General features: G+C 35.7%; 5 protein-coding genes across 8 annotated transcripts; 2 read left to right on the top strand and 3 right to left on the bottom strand.

Annotated features, from left to right (window-relative positions):
• Positions 1–38: 38 nt before the first annotated feature.
• LOC125211774 (constitutive photomorphogenesis protein 10) lies at positions 39–2,365 on the bottom strand. Its single transcript, XM_048111692.1, has 4 exons — positions 2,102–2,365; positions 1,765–1,838; positions 514–661; positions 39–309 (listed from the first exon to the last, which is right to left on the bottom strand). The coding sequence occupies exons 1-4, from the start codon at positions 2,322–2,324 to the stop codon at positions 212–214; spliced, it is 543 nt and encodes a 180-aa protein (XP_047967649.1). The 5' UTR covers positions 2,325–2,365; the 3' UTR covers positions 39–211.
• A 995-nt stretch (positions 2,366–3,360) lies between these two features.
• LOC125212283 (DEAD-box ATP-dependent RNA helicase 37-like) lies at positions 3,361–7,647 on the top strand. Its single transcript, XM_048112400.1, has 8 exons — positions 3,361–3,570; positions 4,100–4,952; positions 5,028–5,111; positions 5,199–5,441; positions 5,649–5,816; positions 6,264–6,377; positions 6,698–7,220; positions 7,303–7,647. The coding sequence occupies exons 2-7, from the start codon at positions 4,194–4,196 to the stop codon at positions 7,193–7,195; spliced, it is 1,866 nt and encodes a 621-aa protein (XP_047968357.1). The 5' UTR covers positions 3,361–3,570; positions 4,100–4,193; the 3' UTR covers positions 7,196–7,220; positions 7,303–7,647.
• A 367-nt stretch (positions 7,648–8,014) lies between these two features.
• Positions 8,015–9,225, bottom strand: LOC125212284 (non-specific lipid transfer protein GPI-anchored 6-like). 2 transcript variants are annotated; one of them, XM_048112401.1, is made up of 3 exons: positions 8,861–9,225; positions 8,478–8,585; positions 8,015–8,308 (listed from the first exon to the last, which is right to left on the bottom strand). In XM_048112401.1, the coding sequence occupies exons 1-3, from the start codon at positions 9,195–9,197 to the stop codon at positions 8,175–8,177; spliced, it is 579 nt and encodes a 192-aa protein (XP_047968358.1). In that variant the 5' UTR covers positions 9,198–9,225; the 3' UTR covers positions 8,015–8,174. The 2 variants fall into 2 exon arrangements, with proteins under 2 accessions (XP_047968358.1, XP_047968359.1); XM_048112402.1 differs by having other exon boundaries at positions 8,015–8,302; positions 8,861–9,220.
• A 4,800-nt stretch (positions 9,226–14,025) lies between these two features.
• LOC125217025 (metal tolerance protein 4-like) lies at positions 14,026–16,477 on the bottom strand. Its single transcript, XM_048118846.1, has 7 exons — positions 16,249–16,477; positions 15,673–15,842; positions 15,263–15,461; positions 14,942–15,120; positions 14,719–14,869; positions 14,518–14,648; positions 14,026–14,426 (listed from the first exon to the last, which is right to left on the bottom strand). Exons 1-7 carry the CDS (start codon positions 16,442–16,444, stop codon positions 14,247–14,249), a joined length of 1,206 nt encoding a protein of 401 aa, XP_047974803.1. The 5' UTR covers positions 16,445–16,477; the 3' UTR covers positions 14,026–14,246.
• Positions 16,478–20,112: 3,635 nt separating this feature from the next.
• On the top strand, positions 20,113–23,863 carry LOC125213561 (BTB/POZ domain-containing protein At5g48800). 3 transcript variants are annotated; one of them, XM_048114177.1, is made up of 5 exons: positions 20,113–20,466; positions 21,066–21,132; positions 21,776–22,798; positions 22,872–22,948; positions 23,040–23,218. In XM_048114177.1, the coding sequence occupies exons 1-5, from the start codon at positions 20,321–20,323 to the stop codon at positions 23,086–23,088; spliced, it is 1,362 nt and encodes a 453-aa protein (XP_047970134.1). In that variant the 5' UTR covers positions 20,113–20,320; the 3' UTR covers positions 23,089–23,218. The 3 variants fall into 3 exon arrangements, with proteins under 3 accessions (XP_047970134.1, XP_047970132.1, XP_047970133.1); XM_048114175.1 differs by having other exon boundaries at positions 20,114–20,466; positions 21,776–22,948; positions 23,040–23,863; XM_048114176.1 differs by having other exon boundaries at positions 20,333–20,466; positions 21,066–21,169; positions 21,776–22,948; positions 23,040–23,863.

Here is a 23,863-nt window from a genome sequence, read left to right as displayed (position 1 = left end):
AGCTGCCTCTCCTACTCTGGAACAGAAGTTAAAAGACATTCACAAGAAGAATATTCTTAGCACTAATGTTTTATCCAATAATTACCACAAATATAGAGAGACCATCAATTAAACATGCTGCACAAACTAGTCTTTCCAACAACTTGGCTCCTTTTTTCCTTCACAGAGAGCACCTGCTCCATTAGATTCGTTTCTCTCGAGTTACAACGCGTTATCTTGCAAACCGCAGAGTCCACTCTGCAGCCACTTCGTCATGCTTCACCCTATCAGCTAAGTATAGACGTGCGACACCAGGAACAAGTGGTTTATCTGCAACAACATAGCATAGCAGCAGTAAGATCATCGAGTCATGAATAATTTGCAGCTGGATGACCACTCACTACCGTTTTTGCTTATGAAGATTCATACGGCTACATGACATATCTACAAACTATGCATAATCGCGAGCGTAGTTGCCCCAGTGAGAAACCACTGAGTTCCAACAGAGAAGAGAAATGCAGAAAGCTAACGCACATGGATCGGGGTTTGTGAATATTGATCTGAGCGCAACCAGCACTTTTGAGATCGTTAGAGCAGGGCTCCACCCGTCTTTCAAGATGTCCAAACTAACATCCCCAGTAGAACCGACATTGCAGTGGTAGATTCTGGTTTTGAAAACAACCTGCAAGCCTGAAGTCAGAAGTCAGGAATACAACAACTCGAAAAGAATCACTGCAGCACAACCCAAGCTTCTAGTGTAGAAGCATTTAGATGATATTCATATAATCCAATGTCAACAACCTAAAGGCTCATAATACAAGCTTATCCTTCATATAGTTGGACTATGCCAATCTTTATGTGAGAATCCAAAGAAACTAGTTAACAACGCAAAACGTGGGATAATCAGTAGAGGAAGAGACTTCGAGCTATATGGCATTTGAACATAAGAAGAGATCGTGATAACAAAACAACCAACTGCAGCATGGTCGACTTTCAAGACAACTACTAACTCCTCTCAGTCTGCTATAAATCATAGGTCTGCTCAAGACAAGAAACACAGTAAAAAAACTCAAGATATGTCCACGAGATTCCCAAGTTCAACTACGCAGCGAGGGATGACTTAGAGTTCGACAATGCAGAAACTAGTTAATACTGCAAAACATGTTACAAGCCTAAATCCACATATAATCAACAGATTGGAGACTTCCAGATATATGGCATTTAAAGATAAGAAGAGGTTGTGATAACAAAAGAACCGATTGCAGCATGTTCAACTTTCAAGACAAACTACTACTCTCCTCAGTCTGCTCTATATTAAAGGCCATCTCACAACAAGCATCACTGTTATAAAAAAAAACTCAAGAAATACCCTTCTAAGATCCTCAAGTTTGACTACGCACGGGAGTTCGACAACTAGTTAATACTGCAATACATGTTACAAGCCCAAATCCACATATAATTAACAAATGCAGAGGCTTCGAGCTATATGGCATTCAACTATGAGAAAATATCATGATGGTGAAACAACCAACGACAGCATGTTCAACTTTCAAGACAAACTACTACCCTCCTCGGCCTCTCTACATCATACATAGGTCCACTCACCACAAGCATCACAATTAAATAAAAACTCAAGATATCTCTCCTTCTTAAGATCCTCAAATTCGATTATGCAGGAAAGGTGTACTTAGAATTCAACCATTAGTCTTATAACTAGTTAAACAGCGAACACAATGGAGTTGTCATCTATCGAAGGCTGGAGAAGCATTGACTTCACAATATTACCTTGGGAGGCTTAAATGGGTAATCACTAGGGAAAGTTATATCAAGGAAATATATTCCCCCTTCGTAAGGTGTCCCTGCAAAATAAAAATAAAAAATCACACAAAATTCACATGGAAATGAAGCTCCTTGATGATGTTAGGATCAAATCAATTTCACCACTAAACAGATTCAGAATTGAACTGAAACACATGATGAATCATAGCCCTATGCTAATAAAATAACTCCATATTCAACAAAATCAGAATCTGAAGCGCGCGAAATAGAAACCTAATTACCAAAAAGAAGTGCATTCGTAAAGAAAGTAAAGGTACAATTATCAATGCGGCGTGCACAATACCGGGAGGACCAAAGAGAGTGGCGACCCAATGGTAGAGATTGTCTCCCTTGGGGCCGGCGGAGCAGTCAGGCGGAGGATCGGAGCTCAATTCCGACATCTCCTTCTGAATTCTCTTACCGGAAGACGACACCGACGTCGTCGATGGCCACGACCGGCCTCCGCCTCCTCTACCGCCTCCGCCGCCGCCTCCCGCCGGCATCATCATCATGCCGCTGTTGTTCATCCCCAAATTAGGATGTTAGCTCAACTAGCTGAAATCAGTTCAGTGTCAGCCATTTTATTCGACTTTGCTTAATTTTACTATTTTAGCCTTATTTAAGGGTACTATTTTTTTTTCTAACTGAATTCATCTAATTAATTTCAACGGATTTAATGCAATCCAATTATAGATAATCATTTTGTTAATTCTCATTCAAATTTGTGCACTATAGTCATTTAATTTTGCACCACATGATATAAATAATTTCATATATTTACTTGAAAATGCATTAACTTTATCAATATCTAAGAAGAACCTTTTTTCTTTTTTCTTTTTCCCTCGGGGAAAAAGCAGTATTAATATAAGTATGTTTTTATATATAATTATTAATTGTGAGTATAATGTATTAGTAGAATATGAGTATGTTTGAAGTAAAATGAGTCATGTAGTAATATTGATCATTATAAAATAACAAAATAAGATATTTAAGTGCTTATATATGTTAATAATATATGTTTAGTTTACACTTATGTTTTAAGTACTCATGATAATTACAAGATTGTTATTGATGTATTCTACGAATCAAAATCAGACTCAATTTGTTGATTTTGTCTATAATTTGAAGAGAATGTCTTTCATGTATGCTTACACGCTGAACTTTTACGATTTACTAAAAGGGTTGAGAAATGAATGAAATGCACTGTCAGTGAAAGAGGGAGAGGAGGCAACGATAGAAAAGACGAAAACAGTAGATGAAAGAGAGGAGACAATGTGAGCATGGACACGAGGAGAAGGGGAGGAGGGCGTGTGGAGATACGTGTACCGTGAGAGTGTGCAAATTCATATTTTTGTCGTAAGTTTAAATAAATACTCCATATTAGCAAATGAATATTTTGTTTTTATGTAGTAGTACTACTTAGTTTGTAAAATATAATTCCAGTAACAATTTATTACTAAATGATATTGAAGCCTATCGAAGTAAGATGTTAATAAAAGAAAAAGAAAAAGAAATGAAAGTGAAGGGAAATCGTATAGAGCCCCTAAAAATAATGGTGGTATCGCCTATCGCGTATTCAGCAGCAACGCAAACCTCGAAGACTATAAATACGTTTGCAGAAATATAGAGAGAATATCTATAGACCTTTTTTAGAGAGAAAAAGCGGAAATTCAACAAGCATCGCACAAGATATTTTACGCACCAGCAGCGCCTCCGATCGCACATCCTCTGCCCCAAATTAGGGTTTCTTTATCATCTACCTTTAATTATATCGTATGTCACCCACCTCTACGTTTATCTAACTCTCCGTATGCACCATAACCGCGTTGCTGTTGAAATTTTAGGAAATAATGCTGTTTTGGAATTATGTATATGCGTAGCTGCTTCTACATTTCTGCTGATATTTTTGCTCGATTTCGTCGGTGTTTGTGGATTTTGGTCCATGCGTGTGCTTAAGGATGAAGTTTGCTTGAGAATTGGGGGAAGTTTGCTAGTGATTTTTTTTAGGAAATAATGTTGTTTTGGAATTATGTTCATGTGTAGCTGTTTCTGCATTTCTGCTAATAATTTTGCTTGCTTTCATTGTTTTTGTGGATTTTGGTCCATACTTGTGCTTACGGATATATTTTGATTCAGAATTGGGGCTGTTTGCTTATTTTACTGTATGGATCTGGTATACTTTGAGCGGGGGGAAGGATTTTGTTTTGAAATTGTGATAGATATTGTTGTTGTTAGGGGTATTATATCAGGGTTTGAGGATGATGATTTTCCTTTTTTGGATTTTGTTTTGTTGCAAGTGCAGCGTTGAAAAATATCTCTGCCTGGAAAACTGTTGTGGCGTTGGAGGTATTTTTTGACAGGGGAGAGGAATTGTGTGATTTTGCGTGCTTTTGAGTATGCCTGCTACATGGTCTGAATCTGTTGAGAAGGCTCCCACCGGTGGTGGTGTAGGGGTTACTTCTCATGCTTCTAGAAGTACTTATGTTCCTCCGCATCTTAGAAATAGGCCTCCTTCAGCCTCAACTGATCCTGCCCCCTCAGCTGCAGTTTCCTATGCTGGGACTTTGGCGGGAAATGAATCCCAGGGACAGGGTGGTGCAGCTGTAGGTGGATTTCAGTCGTATGGTCCTAGAAATGATAGAGGTGGAGGTGGTGGTCTCAGTCGCGGTGGTGGGGGTGGAGGTGGTAGTGCTTGGAACAATAGAAATGGTGGTTGGGATCGTGGCAGGGAAAGAGAGGCTAATCCTTTTCAAGATGATGGAGTTCCAGAACCAGAATATGCAGTACAGGAAAATTCAGGGATCAATTTTGATGCTTATGAGGATATTCCGGTGGAGACTAGTGGGAAAGATGTCCCACCTCCTGTGAATACATTTGCCGAGATTGATTTGGGTGATGCTTTAAATATGAATATTAAGAGGTGCAAGTATGTGAAACCTACACCTGTGCAGCGGCACGCCATACCAATATCACTCACTGGGCGGGATTTGATGGCTTGCGCTCAAACTGGTTCAGGAAAGACTGCAGCATTCTGTTTCCCAATAATTAGTGGAATCATGAAAAGTGGCCAATCTGCTCAAAGACAGCCACGTATGCCGCGTATGGCATTTCCGCTTGCTCTCATTCTTTCTCCAACAAGGGAGCTTTCTATGCAGGTTTTGTTTTATAGAATTTGGATATTCTTTGTATCTTTCATTGAAACAGATCTGATAGTGGATTTTCCTGTGCAGATTCATGAAGAAGCTAAGAAATTTTCATATCAAACTGGCGTCAAGGCTGTTGTTGCTTATGGTGGTGCACCTATCAATCAACAGGTACCATATTTTTTTGCCATGCCCTTGTCATTGGTTGCATCGCCGCTTCTATAGATTAGTCTGATCATGAAGCCTTGTTGATGACAGCTTCGAGAACTTGAAAGAGGTGTGGACATACTTGTTGCAACACCTGGACGTTTAGTTGATTTGTTGGAAAGGGCTAGAGTCTCGTTACAAAACATTAGGTACTTAGCCCTTGACGAAGCAGATAGAATGTTGGACATGGGTTTTGAACCTCAAATAAGGAGAATTGTGCAACAAATGGACATGCCTCCACCTGGTGTAAGACAGACATTGCTATTTAGCGCCACATTTCCTAAGGAGATCCAGGTCTGTTTTCTTTACCCATGGCACTGTCACCATACTCCAAAAGGTGGACTTTAGTTGAGTTTTTTGTCCCTCAAAGGTTGAAGTATTGAAGATATCTTTTCTAACAATTGACATGGACATAATAATATATTTTTCGACTTTGTTGAAGTTACAAGCTGTCACCTATTATATATATGTGATATAATGGAAATATCTCTTAACATGCAGAGACTAGCTGCAGATTTTCTTTCAAATTACATATTTCTGGCTGTTGGAAGAGTTGGTTCTAGCACTGAATTGATCCTCCAAAGAATTGAATATGTGCTTGAGACTGACAAAAGAAGTCACCTGATGGACCTTCTCCATGCACAAAGAGCAAATGGCGTTCAGGCCAAGGTAATAATTTTTGCCTGTGTTGTGCTTTAATTCACTTCCCCTCCCCACACACTTACCAAGCTCCCACACCTGGTTATAATTCACTTGTGCATTGTACCTTTTTTTTGGGGGGTGGAGGGTGGGATGGTGATGTATGTATAAATAGTGCTGGTGAATTTAGCAGTAAAAGAGGACGAATATGAAAAACTCGTTGTGTTGAAGATCTCTGAGTTTTTGGCATGGTTCACATTGTGTGAAGCATCATTAAATAATAAATACTCCTATATATTTATATTTTAAAAGCCAAAAATGTGGCTGTTTTTGTATCAGAACAAGAGATATTCTTTTAGTACCGTCTGCAAATTTGTGTATTGTCCATATTTCCTAACCTGGACCAACTTCCATGCTATTTGCCTATTTGTATTCCTTACAGTTTGCTAATCCAGATATTTGCTTTGTGGTGTGTAGCAAGCACTGACATTGGTTTTCGTTGAGACAAAGAAGGGAGCTGATTCGCTTGAACACTGGCTTTGCATTAATGGCTTTCCTGCCACTTCCATTCACGGTGACCGAACACAACAGGTCTTATAATTTGTCTATTTTTTTCTAGGGCTCAACTTATCCATCATCTTATGACAAAATCAGAAACAGCACGTGTCTATTAAAAGTTTGATTTCTCCCCGGTTTCCAAGAATTTGTAGATATTCTTGTATTTCTGTTTCATTTTGTTTAATTTTCAATTTATTTCTCTGTTCTTCATTTTTCTTCCAATTTTAACGTGTTTCATGTGCCAATGAATATGCTGATTTGAGTTTGTACATAATATCCTTAAAAATAGCGATTATGTGCCCTCTGATGCTAGTTTTATGATATTAATGCAAGCATTTTGTCTCTGGCCGCAGGAGCGAGAATATGCTTTAAGATCATTCAAAAGTGGCAAAACTCCAATTCTGGTTGCAACTGATGTGGCAGCACGTGGCCTTGACATCCCTCATGTTGCACATGTCGTCAACTTCGATCTTCCTAATGACATTGACGACTATGTCCACCGTATTGGACGCACCGGGCGTGCTGGTAAAACAGGACTGGCCACTGCTTTTTTCAACGATGGCAATGCCTCATTGGCAAAACCATTGGCTGATTTGATGCAAGAAGCAAATCAAGAGGTTCCTGCTTGGCTGGCACGCTTTGCTGCTCGGTCTAGCTTTGGAGGTGGTAGGAACCGCCGAGGGCAAGGTGGCGGAGGAAGATTTGGCGGGCGTGATTTCCGCAAAGATTCCTCCTACAATAGAGGTGGGATGGACATGTATGGTGGCGGCAGCAACATGAACAATGGTTACAACCATTCTGGCGGATATGGTGGAGGCTTTGGCTCTGCTGTGACTAGCGCCTGGGACTAAACAACATTCGACGCTCTCAAACCTGGTAATTCCAACAAACGCACTCGTGACTATACCTGCGAATCATATCACTTTACTCGTATTCTGAAACTTATTGTTTTCTACAGGAACCCTTCCTCTCCATCATTGGCTGTGGTGTGGCCATATACAATCTGGGATTATTCTCTACTGCTGGTACTTTCGTTTACCCTTCTAATACTCGTACCAACGGATCGTACAGTAGCTAGACGGGGTATTTTGAAGTCGGATTGATGGTTTCCGGCATTCTTTTTCAGGCTCTCTAGGTTGTATATACATTTCTGCAGATACCTTTCAGTCCTAAGACCTTTGATGCTGCTGTATTATTCTAGGATTAGTATCTAGGTTTCTTGAGCAACCTACCAACTCATCTTTATTTACTATATCACTTTGTAGACTTGGCTTATTGTAAATATGCCTTTGACTGCCTTTCACCTTGTTTTCTTCTTTTCTTCCCATGGTGTTTTGACACTTATTCATGTGTGTTATGTGTGTGAGAGAGAAGGATTGAGTTCTTGACTCTCTTTATCCTGCCCAGTTTTCTCCTTGTTTTCTTCTTTCTTGTCATGGAGTTTTGATACTGATTCACGTGTGTTGTGTCTTGCGTGTGTGAGAGAGGGAAATTGAGTTATTATTCTCCCTCTCTAAATTGGTCACTATATTTTATGCTATAATGGAGTTTTCACCTATTTTTCTTCATTCTTGTTAGTTGTTAATTGTCGTGGAGTTTTGATACTCTGATTCATGTGTGTATTGTCAATTGTGTGTGCGAGTGCGGGATTGACAAAGGCACACTATGAATGGTAATTTGAAAATTATTTCCATTATTTAAATCTCAAATAGAAAAACAACCTAGATCATCTCTACACTAACCTCAACATTGAGTCACATTATTATGCTCAAAATTAATAAATACTAGAAAAGTCTGCAAATGATAAATTAGAAGAATACAGTTTCAACATTATTGATTAACGAAAACATGAACTGTAGCCATAGCTATGAGTAGTCCAGCAAACCATATCTTCTCCTCTCCTCCATCGCTATTTGGACCGGTTGTTGTTGATGCAGACGACCCACTCGACGAGCTTGCTATATCTCGAAAAATAATGAAATAAATTAGTAAAACATGTAAGAAAACGAAAACTTAAATAGTTATTTGGGATTTGAGACAAATAATAAATGCGACGTGCATGAGTTGTTACATATGTATTGATTTAATTTTAATTTAAAGATTAGTTAATGATCTTTGGCAATAATTTCATACCAGAAGAAGTAGGGGTAGTAGTTGTGGTGGTGTTGCTTTTGCTGGCACTCTTTGCAAAATCATCAAACACCTTAGCATCCGGTGAGTTTGGTGGTAGATGAAGAATAGCTGCACTCAATCGAACGAACTACGTGTTAGTTAAGGGTGTCCCACGTCGTGAAGCAGTTTGGATGACGTGGTGACCAGTCTCATTTAGCCGTTTTGATACGTTTATAGAATTTAACCACTTTCTATACATAGATGCTACACTACTATACTGCATATATCGGGTGCAAAACTTACCTCTAGTGCCCACACAACATAGTCCTACCGTTTTAAGAATGCTTATAAAGTAATTACTATTCACACATGATTGTACTTTTCTAGAAAGGGGGGCAACTTACTCGGGCAGTCCGTGATGGACTCGTTGACAGGAGTCTTGCATTTGTCGGGGAGGGAGAGGGCACGAGTGGCATTGATCTTGAGCCCAAGACTTGGATCGTCCCGATCCTTGATCAACAAGCAGATGCACTCGCGACTATCTCTCAAGACTTGCTTGAAGCCGGTGCAACAATCGCTGGCGGGGGCATTGGCCTCCCCACCCACGTAGGGCAGGCACGTTGCTAGCCCTATTAGTTGGTTTTCACATTTTTGTCTATCACTTGCTACGTCACACACTGCAAAATTGAATAGAATTATGAAAATAGAGAGATATCCAAAAAACAGATCTTTGGAATCCATTTTGCTACGATTTTGAGAGAGATAGATAGGTTTATTTATATAGGATTTTTCTAGTTTCCTGTTGCAGCTTCTATAGGGAATGAAAGGTGGGGTTGGGGGAAGTTGGGAAATTTAATTTTCTTGGTTTAGAGTTGTGTAGGGTCTTCTTTTATTCAATTCGTTTTTTTTTTATTAAAAAATTTATCTCATCAAAACACATAATCGTGTATATGTGTGTGAACAATATATGAAAAACCGATGGTATATTTAATAGTAGTAATTATTTACAAAAATACTTGAGTTCGTTTTGTATGATAATGTAACTATACATCATCATGAAGTTATAAATACTATACAGCCAATTATTAGAGAGCAAACTATCAATAATTGTGAAATTCATTTATGTGTCACATGTGGCGACTTAGATCAAGAATCACGAGATGGTTCTCCCGAAAAAAAGACGAAGAAATTAAAGGGAGTTTTAAATGAAAGGTTGCAAAAGTAGTTGTCTAAGCACAATTTAATTAACATCTACTATATTTTTAACTTACAGATTGAGAATTTGAGTAATTAATTAGTTAAACTTGTTATGAATCAAATGATTAACCTCACAACCACAACTTCTAATGCAAAAACAAATTATATTGTGGTTTGTAAAGCTACATAATTTATGAGATTTTAATATATATTCTCATAAAATACGTAGTGGAGTACTACTGTACTAGTAATAGATAAACATATGTAGTGTGTATAGAACATTAAATATTTTCACCTAGAAATAAATTCATCAAAATTGAAAATAAATGGACCAAACGTGACCTGTTGTGACCTATCACCTATCATCATAAATATTCCACACCCCAAAATGTAATATGAAATGGGGAGATAATGCTTAATTAAATACAAATATATCTAAGACCATGTAAAACTTAGGAGAGACAAATACATGCAAATCGAAAGATCGAGCCATTACAAAACAATGTAAATGTATGTAATTCAAAGTAATTAGGAACTTATTCAAAGATTATGTCTTCAAATTATATTAGTATCACTACATTTTTTATTGATGGAATCGTGACCTAGTATCTTTCACATGTTCAATTTCAAATCAGCCTACTAATAAAATAACTCAAACTAACACATCTTCTAAATGTATAGAATTCTTGACATTCTCATTATAATGAATTGCTATACTATTAATTTAATTGTGCTTCATTATCTTATAATCAAGACATGTTATAATGTTAATCACTCAAACTCAAACACTATAATATATTACTAGTATTTAACCTTATCAGCAACCCATCAATTCGACCTAAAAGTTGGACATAAACAATCATATGATAACATGTTACAACATTAACCAATCATATAGTAGTATGGTCTAACTCCCAACTGCACATAATGCATTAAAGATTAATCACTATCACATTCTTTAATGCTTATACAGCTTTTTAACGTCATTTATGTGTTTAAAAATAACTTTACAGCCACCTATGCTAGCAAATTTAGGTCAATAGTTCATTTCGAATCATCCGAAGTTTTGTCTATATAGAATATTTCAGCTATCACGTGAATATCAATATCACAGAATTAGAACTCACAGGATAACTACGAAAAAAATTGAAATATCATGATTTTACATTCAAATTTGCAACCTTGTAGGACTGATCCGAAATTAACACATTTTTATAATTTAAATAATACTTATTACAAAATTAAAATAGATAATCAAGTTTTTATGAAGACATTTATTTGAAGGGGCATGTAACATTATCTCAATAAATTTGGGAAATCATGCTGAGTATTTCTAAATTAGTTTGAAAAATAAACTATTGCTTTTAGTTTGTTTGTTTAAATAGGGAAAACTATTAAATAACATTATTGGTCAATTTTGTGTGCTTAAGCTAATTGATAATTAAATTACATTCCATATATTACATAATACTACTATGCTACTCCAATAGGGAGTACTACGTTACACCCTAACCCCTTAAAAGACCAACCTTTTTGTTCTATATATCCAATATTCAGGCCCAATAATATATTTTCTTTAATATATTGGCCACGAGTCCATAAATTTTAGTTCTATATTGACATAACATTGCAAAGCCCATAATAGCTTCTGAGCAGGGGTGGGTATTCAGTCGGTTAACCGACCCCAAAATTCCATCAAAAAACTAACCGGAACCGACCCGATCTTCGGTTCAGTTACTTAATTAACCGACTCAATTAGAACCGATCGGTTGTCGATTATAACCGAACTAACCGAATTGATTTATACATGTGCATGTGTATTGCCAAAAGGGCTACATTTAGGTACATTCGGTGCAACCTTCCGCATTAAATTGTAATTATGAGTAATGTATATTTTAGTATGAACTAATAAAAAAAAATTAGTAAATCCTACTTAGAAGCTAATGAAATTTGGCAACATACTACCCAATAATAAGTCAAAACCCCCCGCTGTAAAGAGAAAAGGGCAGTAACATGAGATACTACATATAAATTAAAATTATTTTTGGTTTTGACTTTTAACTTTTCATCTACTTTTATTAATTATTATTATACTCCTATTTACGAGTAATACATAAATTGTTTAGACACTTTAAAAGACTTAAACTTTACATGATCTATAATTTAAAAACTTTTCTCCAATAATAAGTGAAGGGTTATTCTATATTTAACATAGTAATGCTTAAGCACTTTATTGACTTTGAGAAATAAATTTATAAGTATAATACTATAATTGATAGTGACACAAATTAAAATGAACTTTTTTTACATTGCAATACGAGACTTTAACAAAATTTAAATATAAATTACAATTTCTTCCATCGTGACAAAGTTTGAAAGTAAATTATAATTTCTTCTGGTATTAAATAAACTATAATTGAAATTAAAATTGAATTTAATTCGGTTATCGGTTATAACCAACGGTTACCAGTTATAACCGATAACCGACTTAGAGCAAAAATGTATAACAGGTACCGAACCGATAACCGTAAATGTCGGTTATCGGTTAACCGATAACCGACCGATTCCGATTCGATTCTCAGTTAACCGATTAACCGAGAACCGTTTACCCACCCCTACTTGTGAGTATATCAAGATTATATTACTACTATTAAGTATATGTAACAAGTCCATAATAACGTTTCAATAACAGAAATATAAAGCCCAAAAAATACTATAAACTACATCCATATTCATAATATTACCTTTTAAATTTTCTCTAACAATGTTGTTAGTTTATTTTTTTTCTTCAATTTTTTGAGGACAAATTATTGTTGTTGTTGGTGTTATATTGTTATAATAATAATAATAATAATAATAATAATAATAATAATAATAATAATAATAATAATGATAATAATATTATTATAATATGTAACCCTATCCTCGCCGGTAAATTTTTATAAAATAAAATTTCATTTACATTAGAGTTATTTTAGTAAAATTGTCCCCACATATCATCAAATTATGTATCTTCATATAAATAAGTATATTCCATAAGTCGCGTTAAAAGAGAAAAATAGATTTAAAAAATACATTTAAGTGGGATAAACTGATAAAGGTTAGGCAAAGGTGAAAATGACATAAATTCTTTAATATTCTCTCTTTTTTTTTCTGGATAATATTCCATACTGCCTTTAGCATATTCAAAAGAGCCTTTATGAATAATATTGTTCCCAATTCCCACTTTGGCATCTTTTTTTTTTTTTTTTTTTTTTTTTTTTTTTTTAATTTCGGTATTTGCCTCTAAAACCTATATTTTCTTTGTCATTTTATTATTATAGAAAATTGAGGAATTTTTTTCCCCAAAAACTCCCAAAAGAGAACTTAGTACTTAGCTCATGATACATTAAGTGAAACATACATATTATTGTGAAATGTAATCATATTTTGAATAAGTATTGTATTTTAATAATTCCACAAGAAAATGAAACCAACCATTCCATTTAACCCATGTCTTCAACACAAACTCTTTACTCACTATGCACAAACTCCATCTATGAATAATAGTCTTAGCAATGTACACATGTTTTAATACAAAATTGATAAAATAAGAAAGATAACTATAGTTGAAAAATTATTAACGAAAACTAAGACTCATCTCATCATAGAGAGTAACTTACCATAAATAGATAGAGACTAGTCTTTTTAAACGATCCAATGTAGTCTCGACTCAAAGGCCCTATAAATAGCACATGAAAGTGGCCAAACTCTCTCATCCTAACTCCCTTCAACATGGCTAGATACTATAGCTCACCCTTCCAAGAATACATCCAACACTTCACATTGCCTCTCCACTTTGTATTCTTCCTAACCGTAATCCTCTTTTTCATGATCTTCAATTGGTACATAAACTATGAGTACATCTTCCTAGACTTGATGGACCAAATCAAGATAAGTTTCATGGTCTTCCCCGTCCTTCTCCTCCTCCTCGTCCACTGGCTAGGCGAGGATCGTGACCATTTCCCCTTCTCGATTGACTTGCCCGAGCGGGACTCGCTCCATCGGGTCGGGGGTTCGCCCCTCGGAGTGTCCCTTGTGCTAGTGTTGCTTATGATCATGATCTATCACCACTCTTCCTTGCAAGAAAAATGGTTTCCTTTGTTTGCTAGACGTTGATTTAATGATCCATGTGATGGACTATGCATTTTCGTGATTGATTATTGTTTTGATTGTTACAAAAGTGATTTATTTTTTAATTTTTGGTTTTTGGTCTTGTAAGTTTGACACCATTTATGGTTCTTGAGATTGTTTTTCCATTTTTGGTCTTGTAAGTTTAAAGTACTCGAAACTTGAAATTATAATAGAAAAATCTCCAAATTCGAGATATCAGTTATTTAAAATACTTCAAACTTCAAATATATTCCGTTTATTGTTCTCTAGACTTAATCGATTTACAGGCACACAGTGTATACAATATGATATTTTATTGTATTACAAAATGATCAACAAATTCACAAAACCAACTCTTTCAAAGCTAGAGACCACAAACACCCTGCAATTTTTTTTTACAGCAATGAATGATGTGTGTGCCCTTTTTTTCTCTAAGAGACCTTAGGGATCGCTGTTGGGCAGCCGGCTGAGAACAGAGTGCTCTGGCTTGTGCTCACATTCATAATCAAGATGAACGAATGCCCTTTCGACTTCAACAAGTTTCTCGAGCTTCATCTGCAGAGTTTCTCCGATGGCGTGAGCTTCTTTGAGGGGCAGATCTCCAGGGAGCTCGATATCGACCTAACAGTAACACCCCAAACATAAGCTTTTTCACTATTTCAAAAATGGCAAAACCGTCAAATATCTATTACTACTATTAGTCAGTACTAACCTCAACAAAATACAGAACTCCAAAAGTGTAAGCACGGACCGTGTCAACACGCTTAACCTGAGGGTGCCTTATCACAAGATAAGTCAGCTTCTGCAGAACATCGGGTGGTGCTGATTGGCCTACCAGCGACACTGAATCAGAAGACGAGTCAGCTTAGGTTCGAGCTTCTGAACACTTGAAAAAATCTGCCAGGATTCATACCTGCATTCTCAAGTACAGTTCCAGACCAGTTAGTGATTGTGTAGATTGCCAGTGCAAGTGCACCGGCTGGATCAATCCACCACACGAACTTATCACCGAGGACAGCCGATACCAATCCTACTACATTTGTTACCACGTCGAAATAATGGTCCTGTCAAGAACAAGAATGCCAAACACTAAGTAATGAAGAAAGATGTTTTATGATGAATGTAGAGTAATGTACCTCTGCATAAGCGCGCACAATTTTGTTGCCCGAGCTTCTGCAGTAAAACCAGAGAGCGAGTTTTACTGCAGTAGCAGATAACATAATTGAGTACAACCAGACCAACTGATCTGTGGTCATTTTCTCAGAAGGATTTGCTTCGACAAGCTGTTCCACAGCCTGAACAAAAACCTGAAAGCCTAAACGAAAAAGTGTGATTTTCGAAGAAGCCAAGACCTTGAACCAAGTAGGATCATATTAAAAACAACTTATTTCTACACAAAGTCAAGGTAAAGCCGTTGTGACATGATGGCGTAAATGAGTTTAAAATCTAGCGCATACCAAGAGTAGCCATCACAGCAGCGAAGATGATAATCCCGACCGGTTGGACCCTCAGCTTTCCAATTGGGTACTTGTAAATGTTGACATTTTTCATTGCAAGGTGGGAAAACCAAAGTATGCCCCCAGCCATGAGATCTAGTAAGGAATCCAAGGTCGAAGCAGCAATGGCTAGCGATCCACTCTTTATAGTGGCGAAGATCTGATACAAGCATGATGGATGAAATGAGACGGTATTAATGGAAGACAGTGAACCAAACAACATACAGCTTTTACAACAATGGTGATCATTTTCAGACCAGAAACCAACAATCACTCTTATCAAGTCTTCTCAAAGTGATTAGTAACGATAATATCTTCTCAAATGGAAAAAAGGTAGGATCAAAGGCAACATTCAAAATGCCTTTTCTCACCTTGAAGGCCAGCAGCAAAATATTAGCATAATTGGAGATCATCATAGCTCTCTCATGTTGTGCTTGTTCTTGTATATCTTCTTCATCTATTTCTTCTGATAACACCACGGAATCGACATCCTCGAATGATTTCAATGTAGCAAACTGTCTTTCATAGTAATCCTTCTGTCCTATATTTTGTAGTATGAATTTGTCATAAGCTCGAAAGAGGAGCAAAATTTGCAAAGGAAAGCTAAAATTTGTATTCAAATTGCTAAAAACTTGAATCTATTTTCAGCAAACCTTTTTAACATTCAAATCACAAATATGTATATTCAGCAAAACATGAGCTAAAAAGGCCGAAAACCTTCTTCACATATGGAGTAGTAATATTCAGAATGATCGAATCAATTTACAAACAAATAAAACCTCCTAATCATGAATTGATCATCAGAAAACACCAATTTTCTATTGAAATTCCAGCCCGAAAATAAAATTTCAAAATCAAACCAAAATTGCATAAGAAACAAAAAATTGAAGGTAAAAATAAGGAGATAACATTCAACATTCGCGCACCCACTAGAATGGAAGATGTACCTTGGCTCAAACCCTGAGCTCGGGAGACATCAAAATAAGAGGAGGGAGACTCAGGGTCAACTGCTGATAGGACATTATCGGGTAATCTGGAAATGAAATCGTTGCGGAGCGAGTTCACAGAGTTCCGGCGACTTAGACGGCCGCGCCGCCACGCTTCCAGAAGCGGCGATTTGGCGTCAGCCGTTTCTGGCTCCATTTACAGTTGGAATCTGTTACCCGATTTTTGTTGTCAAAGTTTTCCAAAAATTCATTTACTAAATAATTATAGAAAAATAATTAGTAGTATATTCAAAAGTCTAACGTAATAAAATTAGCCAACTGCTACTATTATAAAATTAGTCATTTGAAAATATAGGGTCTCGTTAGGTTGAGATTTATAACCTAATTGAGAATTGAGATGCAATCTCAGCCACTCATCCAAAATATTTGTGAAATATCAATTGCATGTAGTTTAGGTCAACAGAGGGGCATAATTGTAATTTTATTAATTTTTTTATTTATTTTTTAAATTTTTTTAAAATTTTTTATTTAATTTTTTTTAAATTTTTTAACTTTTTAAATTCGTTTTTTTATTATTTTTTATTTTTTAAATTTTTTTTTCAACTACATATACAATTCACGTAAACTACACATCAAATGTCAACAACTTTATTCAATAAATACTACTCCATTTGACATGAATTGTAAATGTAGTTGACATTATATTGTGTAGTTGACATGAATTGTACAGATAGTTGACATTATATGTGTGTAGTTGATATGAATTGTATATGCAGTTGAAAAATAAAAATTAAAAAATTAAAAATAAATAAAAAATAAATAAAAATAATTTAAAAATTTTAAAAAAAAATTAAAATTAAAAATTAAAAAATATATTTATTGAATAAAATTTACTATGATATTACCATTCCGCCCTTTCATAATTAATTAATCTAAAGATATTTTCCATGTGGAAAAATCTGGACCACTCATTTAATAAAAATAAGTGGCTGATATTGCATCTCATTTCTCAATTAGCATAAAAAATCTCAATTGATCACAATCATGAAAATATAATAATAATTGTGTTAAAGATATATCTCATTTCTCAATTAGCATAAAAAATCTCAATTGATCACAATCATGAAAATATAATAGTAATTGTGTTAAAGATATATCCAATTGCAAATTTTAAAATATAAACAAATGCTTAGGGGATATTTATAAATTAAATAGACCCTTAAGAAATTTCCAATAATATGAAAAAGACAAGAAACTTTCACATATTAATTACAAGTTAATAGTATTAGTACTCCTTGTTTTCCTTTTACATATAGTAATTCTTCAAAATCAAGATTGTCTCACATTCGTTGCATGCAATCAAAAAATCCCTTTACTCCATCTAGATAATTTCATATTTTTCACAACAATATTTGAATTTATGATAAATAATTACTCCATAGTAGTTATAGAAGAGTTCTATAGTGAGACATAAGGTTGGCAATTAATGAGGTTCATTGGCTAGACCAGCACCACCTAGTTATTATCCAATAAAAACAAGTCAACTATAAATTTAATTATATCAATTGTGCCTTTTTCATACCTTAACAAATAAATTAATTAAACAAATAAACATATTATTCCAAAGTCAAACTACCTAATGTCCTAATCTTTAAAAAAATAATTCAAAAACAGCCAAAAATGCCCCAACTAATACGCAAAAAATTGCTGCCAATAAACATGCCGCCAACTCTTACATAGTTACATTTGTTCCTATATAATTAGCTATGTACAAGTTTAATTAGGCCTCATGTTGCTGTATTTTATAAACCTATTTAATAACTATAAAAATTAAGTGTTTTTTTTTCGATTTCAATATTTTTTGTATATTTTCCAATAAATTTCATTTCTTCTAGGCTAACTGTGTGCAAATTCAATAATTTCCATGTTCTTAGCTCAAATACTAAGTTTGGTGAAATCTTTTATTAGGAATATAATACAATATGGCCGAAATGTGGCGGCCCAGCCCAGTCAGATCAACCATGGACTGGGCTTTGGAGGCCTGGGTAATTAATATAAATATTTTCAATGGTATTTTGGGTTGATACAAAACATAAAAACAAAAATGAGCAATTATTAATAATTACGATCGAATACACCCTCCAAAAAAAGATGTTCAATATATGAATTATACTTAATAATTTGAAAGAATTCATAACTTGAATAAGGTGATTGGAAAATATATGTTCTAACTTTTCTTTTTAGTTTGTCCCACTTAGGATGTTCACTTTTCATATTTGGAAACAAATTTATGTCTTTTCTCTCTCATTATAACATCCAACTACATTTCCTCTTTCTACTATAGGTCTATATTACACTAAATAATTGTTCCTAAAACTACGTGCCACTAAAGATTATGAACATCTTAAGTGGGACGGAGGTAGAATATAAAAAAATGAAATCACATGAAAATTTTCCCATTAAACAACGGCAACATGTTAACTTGATACTAAATTAATACGAGAATATTAACAAGAAAAAATAGAGTATAATGTATCCGTGATCAAAATATGAAATTCTAAGACCAAACTTTTTTAAAGAAACCATATATTTGAATAGGATAAGTACATAGTATTTCTCAAATGCCCACATTGCCTTTGGATGCCATGTCCATCACCTAGCCTTTTGTTATTTTTTTATCTTTTCTAATGAGAATGCTATGCCCTAGATTAGCCAGGCTAGAGCCATCATGGTTGAGTAATCAAGCATATCACTACTATTTTTTCTCCTTCTTGATCATCAACATATTACTCTAAATTATAACTAATCATTACTATCCATCTTCATATATCTAACTCACACACTTGGTGTAGAGAAAATCTCACATAATCAATTTTTTTCTTAAAAAAAATCATAATTCGATAAACAACCGATGTTGAAATCTTAATTTTAGTTTGAGTGGTTGTATCATGTATATCTACGACAATGTACGATTTCTACCAATTAATTGACCTAAAACGACAATTTGTTTTATAATTTGGTGCAAGTGGAAGTGGAGGTGGTGGTGGAAAAGAAAATCATTGTATCATGTCAAATGTTATCATTATTTACTTTGGTAATAATTGGATGTTGGCACATTTCAATCTTGCTTTTTTGAAAACGTGACTTTGCTATATAAAGTAGATGTTGGCTTAATTAATAATGATTTTATACTATTCCTAAATTCAAACTTCCACGCTTGTCGACTTGAGCTTGCTCCTTTTCTTTTTCTTTTTGGTTACAAATCCATAAGAAAATGTATTAGTATGATTCAATATTTGAGAGTTATGATTGTCATTTAACTTTTTAGTATTTCACTCTACCGGTCAAAATAATATATTTAGATCTAAAAATTTGAAAATGATAATTATTTGGAAAACGTATAGCACTGTAGTCTTATCTCCATAAGAGTTATCGAATTGAATTATCACTAAATTATAATTGTAATTGTTTGTTACAGATGTAGTGTTAAAATTCCTAAATTTTGTCAAGCCTAATTGACGAGATATGTTCGCACAAAACTCGAAAGATAGGGTCACGATTGAGAATTTATGACTCGAAAAAATTATAACATGAATGACTCTGAACCAAACAGTCCAACCATCCAATAAAAATAAGCTCGAATTTGAGTATATCGACCCAATTAACATTCCTACCAAAGTGGCCGAAATATTTGTATCACTTTCCAAGATTTGCTTGTGTTACTAATAGTTACTAGTATATAGGAAACTTATGTGTTCCTAATATGTTAAAATCAATCTATATGTTACAAATGCAATTATCATTATCCTTATAATATAAAAAGGGGACAAAAGGTAAGAAAGTATCAACAGAAACAACGACCCTTTTTCCCGCTTTTTCTTTTTTGTCTCTATTTTCCCATTGCTTTATTCCTTGAATTTCAAGAAAATCTCACAGTGGCATTTCCTTTATTTAGGCAACAATCTTTGTAAATCATGTTTTCGGGGATTAAGAAAATGTATGGCGTGATAAAGCTGTCTTTTTCACGGACATGCCCCACCACCTCAGGGACAGCTTATGATTTGAAGACAAAATGTTTGATGAAATTCCTCACCCAACTCTTTCAGCAGGAACACCTCTCTCTCTTGCTCTCAAGCTTCCAGTTCCTCTGTCCATGGCCAAGCATCACCACCACCAGCTGCCTATGTCCAAGAGCGCCAGTCAGCGTTGTAATGAATGGTTGCTTCTTCATTCCCTGTGTGTGTGTTTATGCTGTAATTCAAAATTGATTTCTTCTTCATGTGGAGGTGCTTGATATTATTATACTGTTTGTTTTTGGAAGTTACAATGTGAAAAAAACCATGCTTGGAGAATTGGTTTTGTTACTATGTGAAGAATTGTGTTTTAAGCTTATTTTATTAAATTTCTTCATGCTGTAAATGGTTTGATTTCTGAGGTAATTACTCGACATTATACGTTGTTTTTTTTGGATGATTGTGAATTTCAGCTTTTGTTTGGTACTTTTCTTGCTGCAATTCGTGGATTTGAAAAGTGTGTTATTTGACTAATAAGAAGAAAGCCTAGTTTTGTTACATTGTGAAAAAACTAGGCTTGGAGAATTGGTTTTAGTACAGTGTGAAGAATTGTGTCTTGAGCTTGTTTTACTAATTTTGTTATGCTGTAACTGGTTTGATACTTTGTTTTCTTGTTTCTCTATTAGTTGTCGATATTCTACAATATGGGTTTGGAGAATTTGTGTTTTGAGCTTGTTTTACTACTCTTTTTCTTTTTTTTTTTGGTTTACAATTCTATAATTTCTATTCTTACATGTTTTGTAGGGTATTTCGTGATGTTCCAAGTGACATAATCATTGAAGTAGATGGGGGTGCATTTTCATTGCATAAGGTCAGGCTCTTCCTGTAAACCTTCTGCAGTTGTGGGGGTAATATGGTTTTTCTATATATCTGTATCTCGATATGAAAGTCTTCATTGCCTAGGAGATTTCAAGAATTCCTTAATGCTTCTTGATATACTATGATATACTCCCTCCGTTCCCTCATAGTTGAGGCGGAACTTTTTGACACGGAGTTTAAAAAATGAATGTTGAGTGTGTTAAATAAATAGATAGAAAAAGTAAGAAAGAGAAAAAGGTAGAGAGAATAAAGTAAAAAGTGAATAAAGTAGAGAGAATAAAGTAAGGGAGAGTAAAGTAAGAAAGAGGAAAAAGTTATTATATATGGAAATGACTCAACTATGAGGGAACTTTCCGAAATGGAAAAATGACTCAACTATGAAGGAACGGAGGGAGTATTTAGCTAGGGACCTTCATGTTTGTTTATGGCGTGTTAACGACTTTATTAAGTCCAAATGTATGAAGAAGTATTATGCTTCTGCTATCTGTTCTAGCATATCTATAGTGAAATTTGTGAGCATTCTCATACATTTGTACGCATAGCCATAAGATAAACCTTGTTTTACCAAATTGGCGGGCATAAACACACAGTCTATTCAGCGTAACAAGAGTTCTATGAATGTCATACTTTTGCAGTTCCCTCTCGTTTCACGAAGTGGGCGAATGCGGAAGTTGGTTGCAGAGCACCGGGAAGCAGATGTCTCCAAAATCGAGCTTCATGGACTACCAGGAGGTGCCGAGTCATTTGAGTTGGCAGCCAAATTTTGCTATGGTATCAACTTTGAGATCACAGCCGCAAATGTTGCTCAGCTGTGCTGCGTTTCTGATTACCTAGAAATGACCGAAGAGTACTCGAAGAACAACCTTGGTTCGAGAGCTGCAGAATATCTTGATAGTGTTGTGTGCAAAAACCTCGAAATGTGTGTCGTAGTCCTTCAGCAGTGTGAAAACTTGCTTCCACTGGCGGACGAGCTACAAATTGTCGTCCGATGCATTGATGCAATAGCTTCCAAAGCTTGTGTCGAGCAGATTGCTTCGAGTTTCTCACGATTGGAGTACAGCAGCTCAGGGAGGCTTCACATGAGCAAGCAGCCTAAGTGTGAAGGAGATTGGTGGATTGAAGATATTTCAGTGCTTCGTGTCGACTTGTATCAAAGAGTCATAACCGCCATAAAATGCCGCGGGGTGAGGCCAGAAAGCATTGGGGCCTCACTCGTAAACTATGCAGAGAAAGAGTTAATCAAGAAGTCCAGCTTATGGAATCAGCCCAACCAGGCTGCAGTTGATCCGGTGTCGGGTGCAAGCAGTCACGAAAGACTTGTTGTGGAGACGATAGTTAGCCTCCTCCCAGTCGAGAAATTTTCTGTTCCTATCACTTTTCTGTTTGGTATGCTGCGGAGCGCTGTGATGCTTGATTGCTCGGTTTCTTGTAGGCTTGATCTCGAGAGGAGGATAGGATCCCAGCTGGACATAGCAACTCTAGACGATCTCTTGATCCCTTCTTTCCGACATGCTGGTGATACGCTGTTTGATGTCGAAACTGTTCACAGAATACTGGTTAACTTTTCTCAGATGGAAGATAGCGATGAAGATATGGATGAGGAATCCGTCTTTGAATCAGATAGTCCATCTTCGCCCTCTCAGACCGCGCTGTTTAAGGTCTCTAAACTTGTCGATAATTATCTGGCTGAGATAGCACCCGATGCAAATCTCAAGCTCAATGTGTTTGTAGCTATCGCAGAAACTTTGCCAGCACACGCACGAACTGTCCACGATGGGTTATACCGAGCTATTGATATTTATCTCAAAGTAAGTAACACAGTGAACTTCAGCTTTTAGTTGGAAAGAAGAGTGTATACAGAGAGAGAGGTTTAACTAACTTTGGAGTTCATGTTTGCAGGCTCATCAAGCTTTATCCGAACCCGATAAGAGAAAGCTGTGCAAACTGATAGATTTTCAGAAACTGTCACAGGAAGCTGGAGTGCACGCTGCACAAAACGAACGCCTTCCAGTCCAATCAATAGTCCAAGTGCTCTACTACGAGCAGTTAAGACTTCGGAACTCCTTGTTCTGTTCCTATCCGGATGAGGATCCGAAGCCTATCCACCAGTCGTGGCGGATCAACAGTGGAGCGCGAAGTGCTGCAATGTCTCCCCGGGACAACTATGCTTCTTTGAGACGAGAGAACAGGGACTTGAAGCTTGAGCTGGCAAGGATGCGTATGAGGTTAAATGATTTGGAGAAAGATCACGTATACATGAAGAGGAATCTCGACAGGTCCAGTTCAAGAAAACTCATGAGTTCCTTTTCAAAGAAGATCTTTAAACTGAATATCTTTGCCCGTACCCCTTCACGGGGACCGAGCTCCCCATCGAAGCACTCTCAAATATCTGAGTCTAAGTTTACAGAGAGACCATAGCCAGTATTTTCTGAATCCTTTACTGCTGCTGATGAGGAACAATGGATACATAATCTATATTCTCGTTTTTGTAACATTTCGTCACCTCTTTATCGCGTTCTTGGTCACTATGTAAATAGCCTGTTGGGATTTGCTTAACCAACAGAAAGATTTGATTGCAGTAGGAAAAAAGGTTGAAATAGAGTATGAATAGAGTCACTTTGTGTATGGCCTTGATATGCTCTCATTTCTAGCACACCATGCTTAGCTTCAACATGAACATGCCTTTTGATGTGGATTTCTGTCAATATATGTTTTTTTTTTCT

This window comes from Salvia hispanica, chromosome 3 (assembly GCF_023119035.1).
Source record: "Salvia hispanica cultivar TCC Black 2014 chromosome 3, UniMelb_Shisp_WGS_1.0, whole genome shotgun sequence".
NCBI lineage: Eukaryota > Viridiplantae > Streptophyta > Magnoliopsida > Lamiales > Lamiaceae > Salvia > Salvia hispanica.
This window is presented reverse-complemented; position numbering and strand designations above follow the sequence as displayed.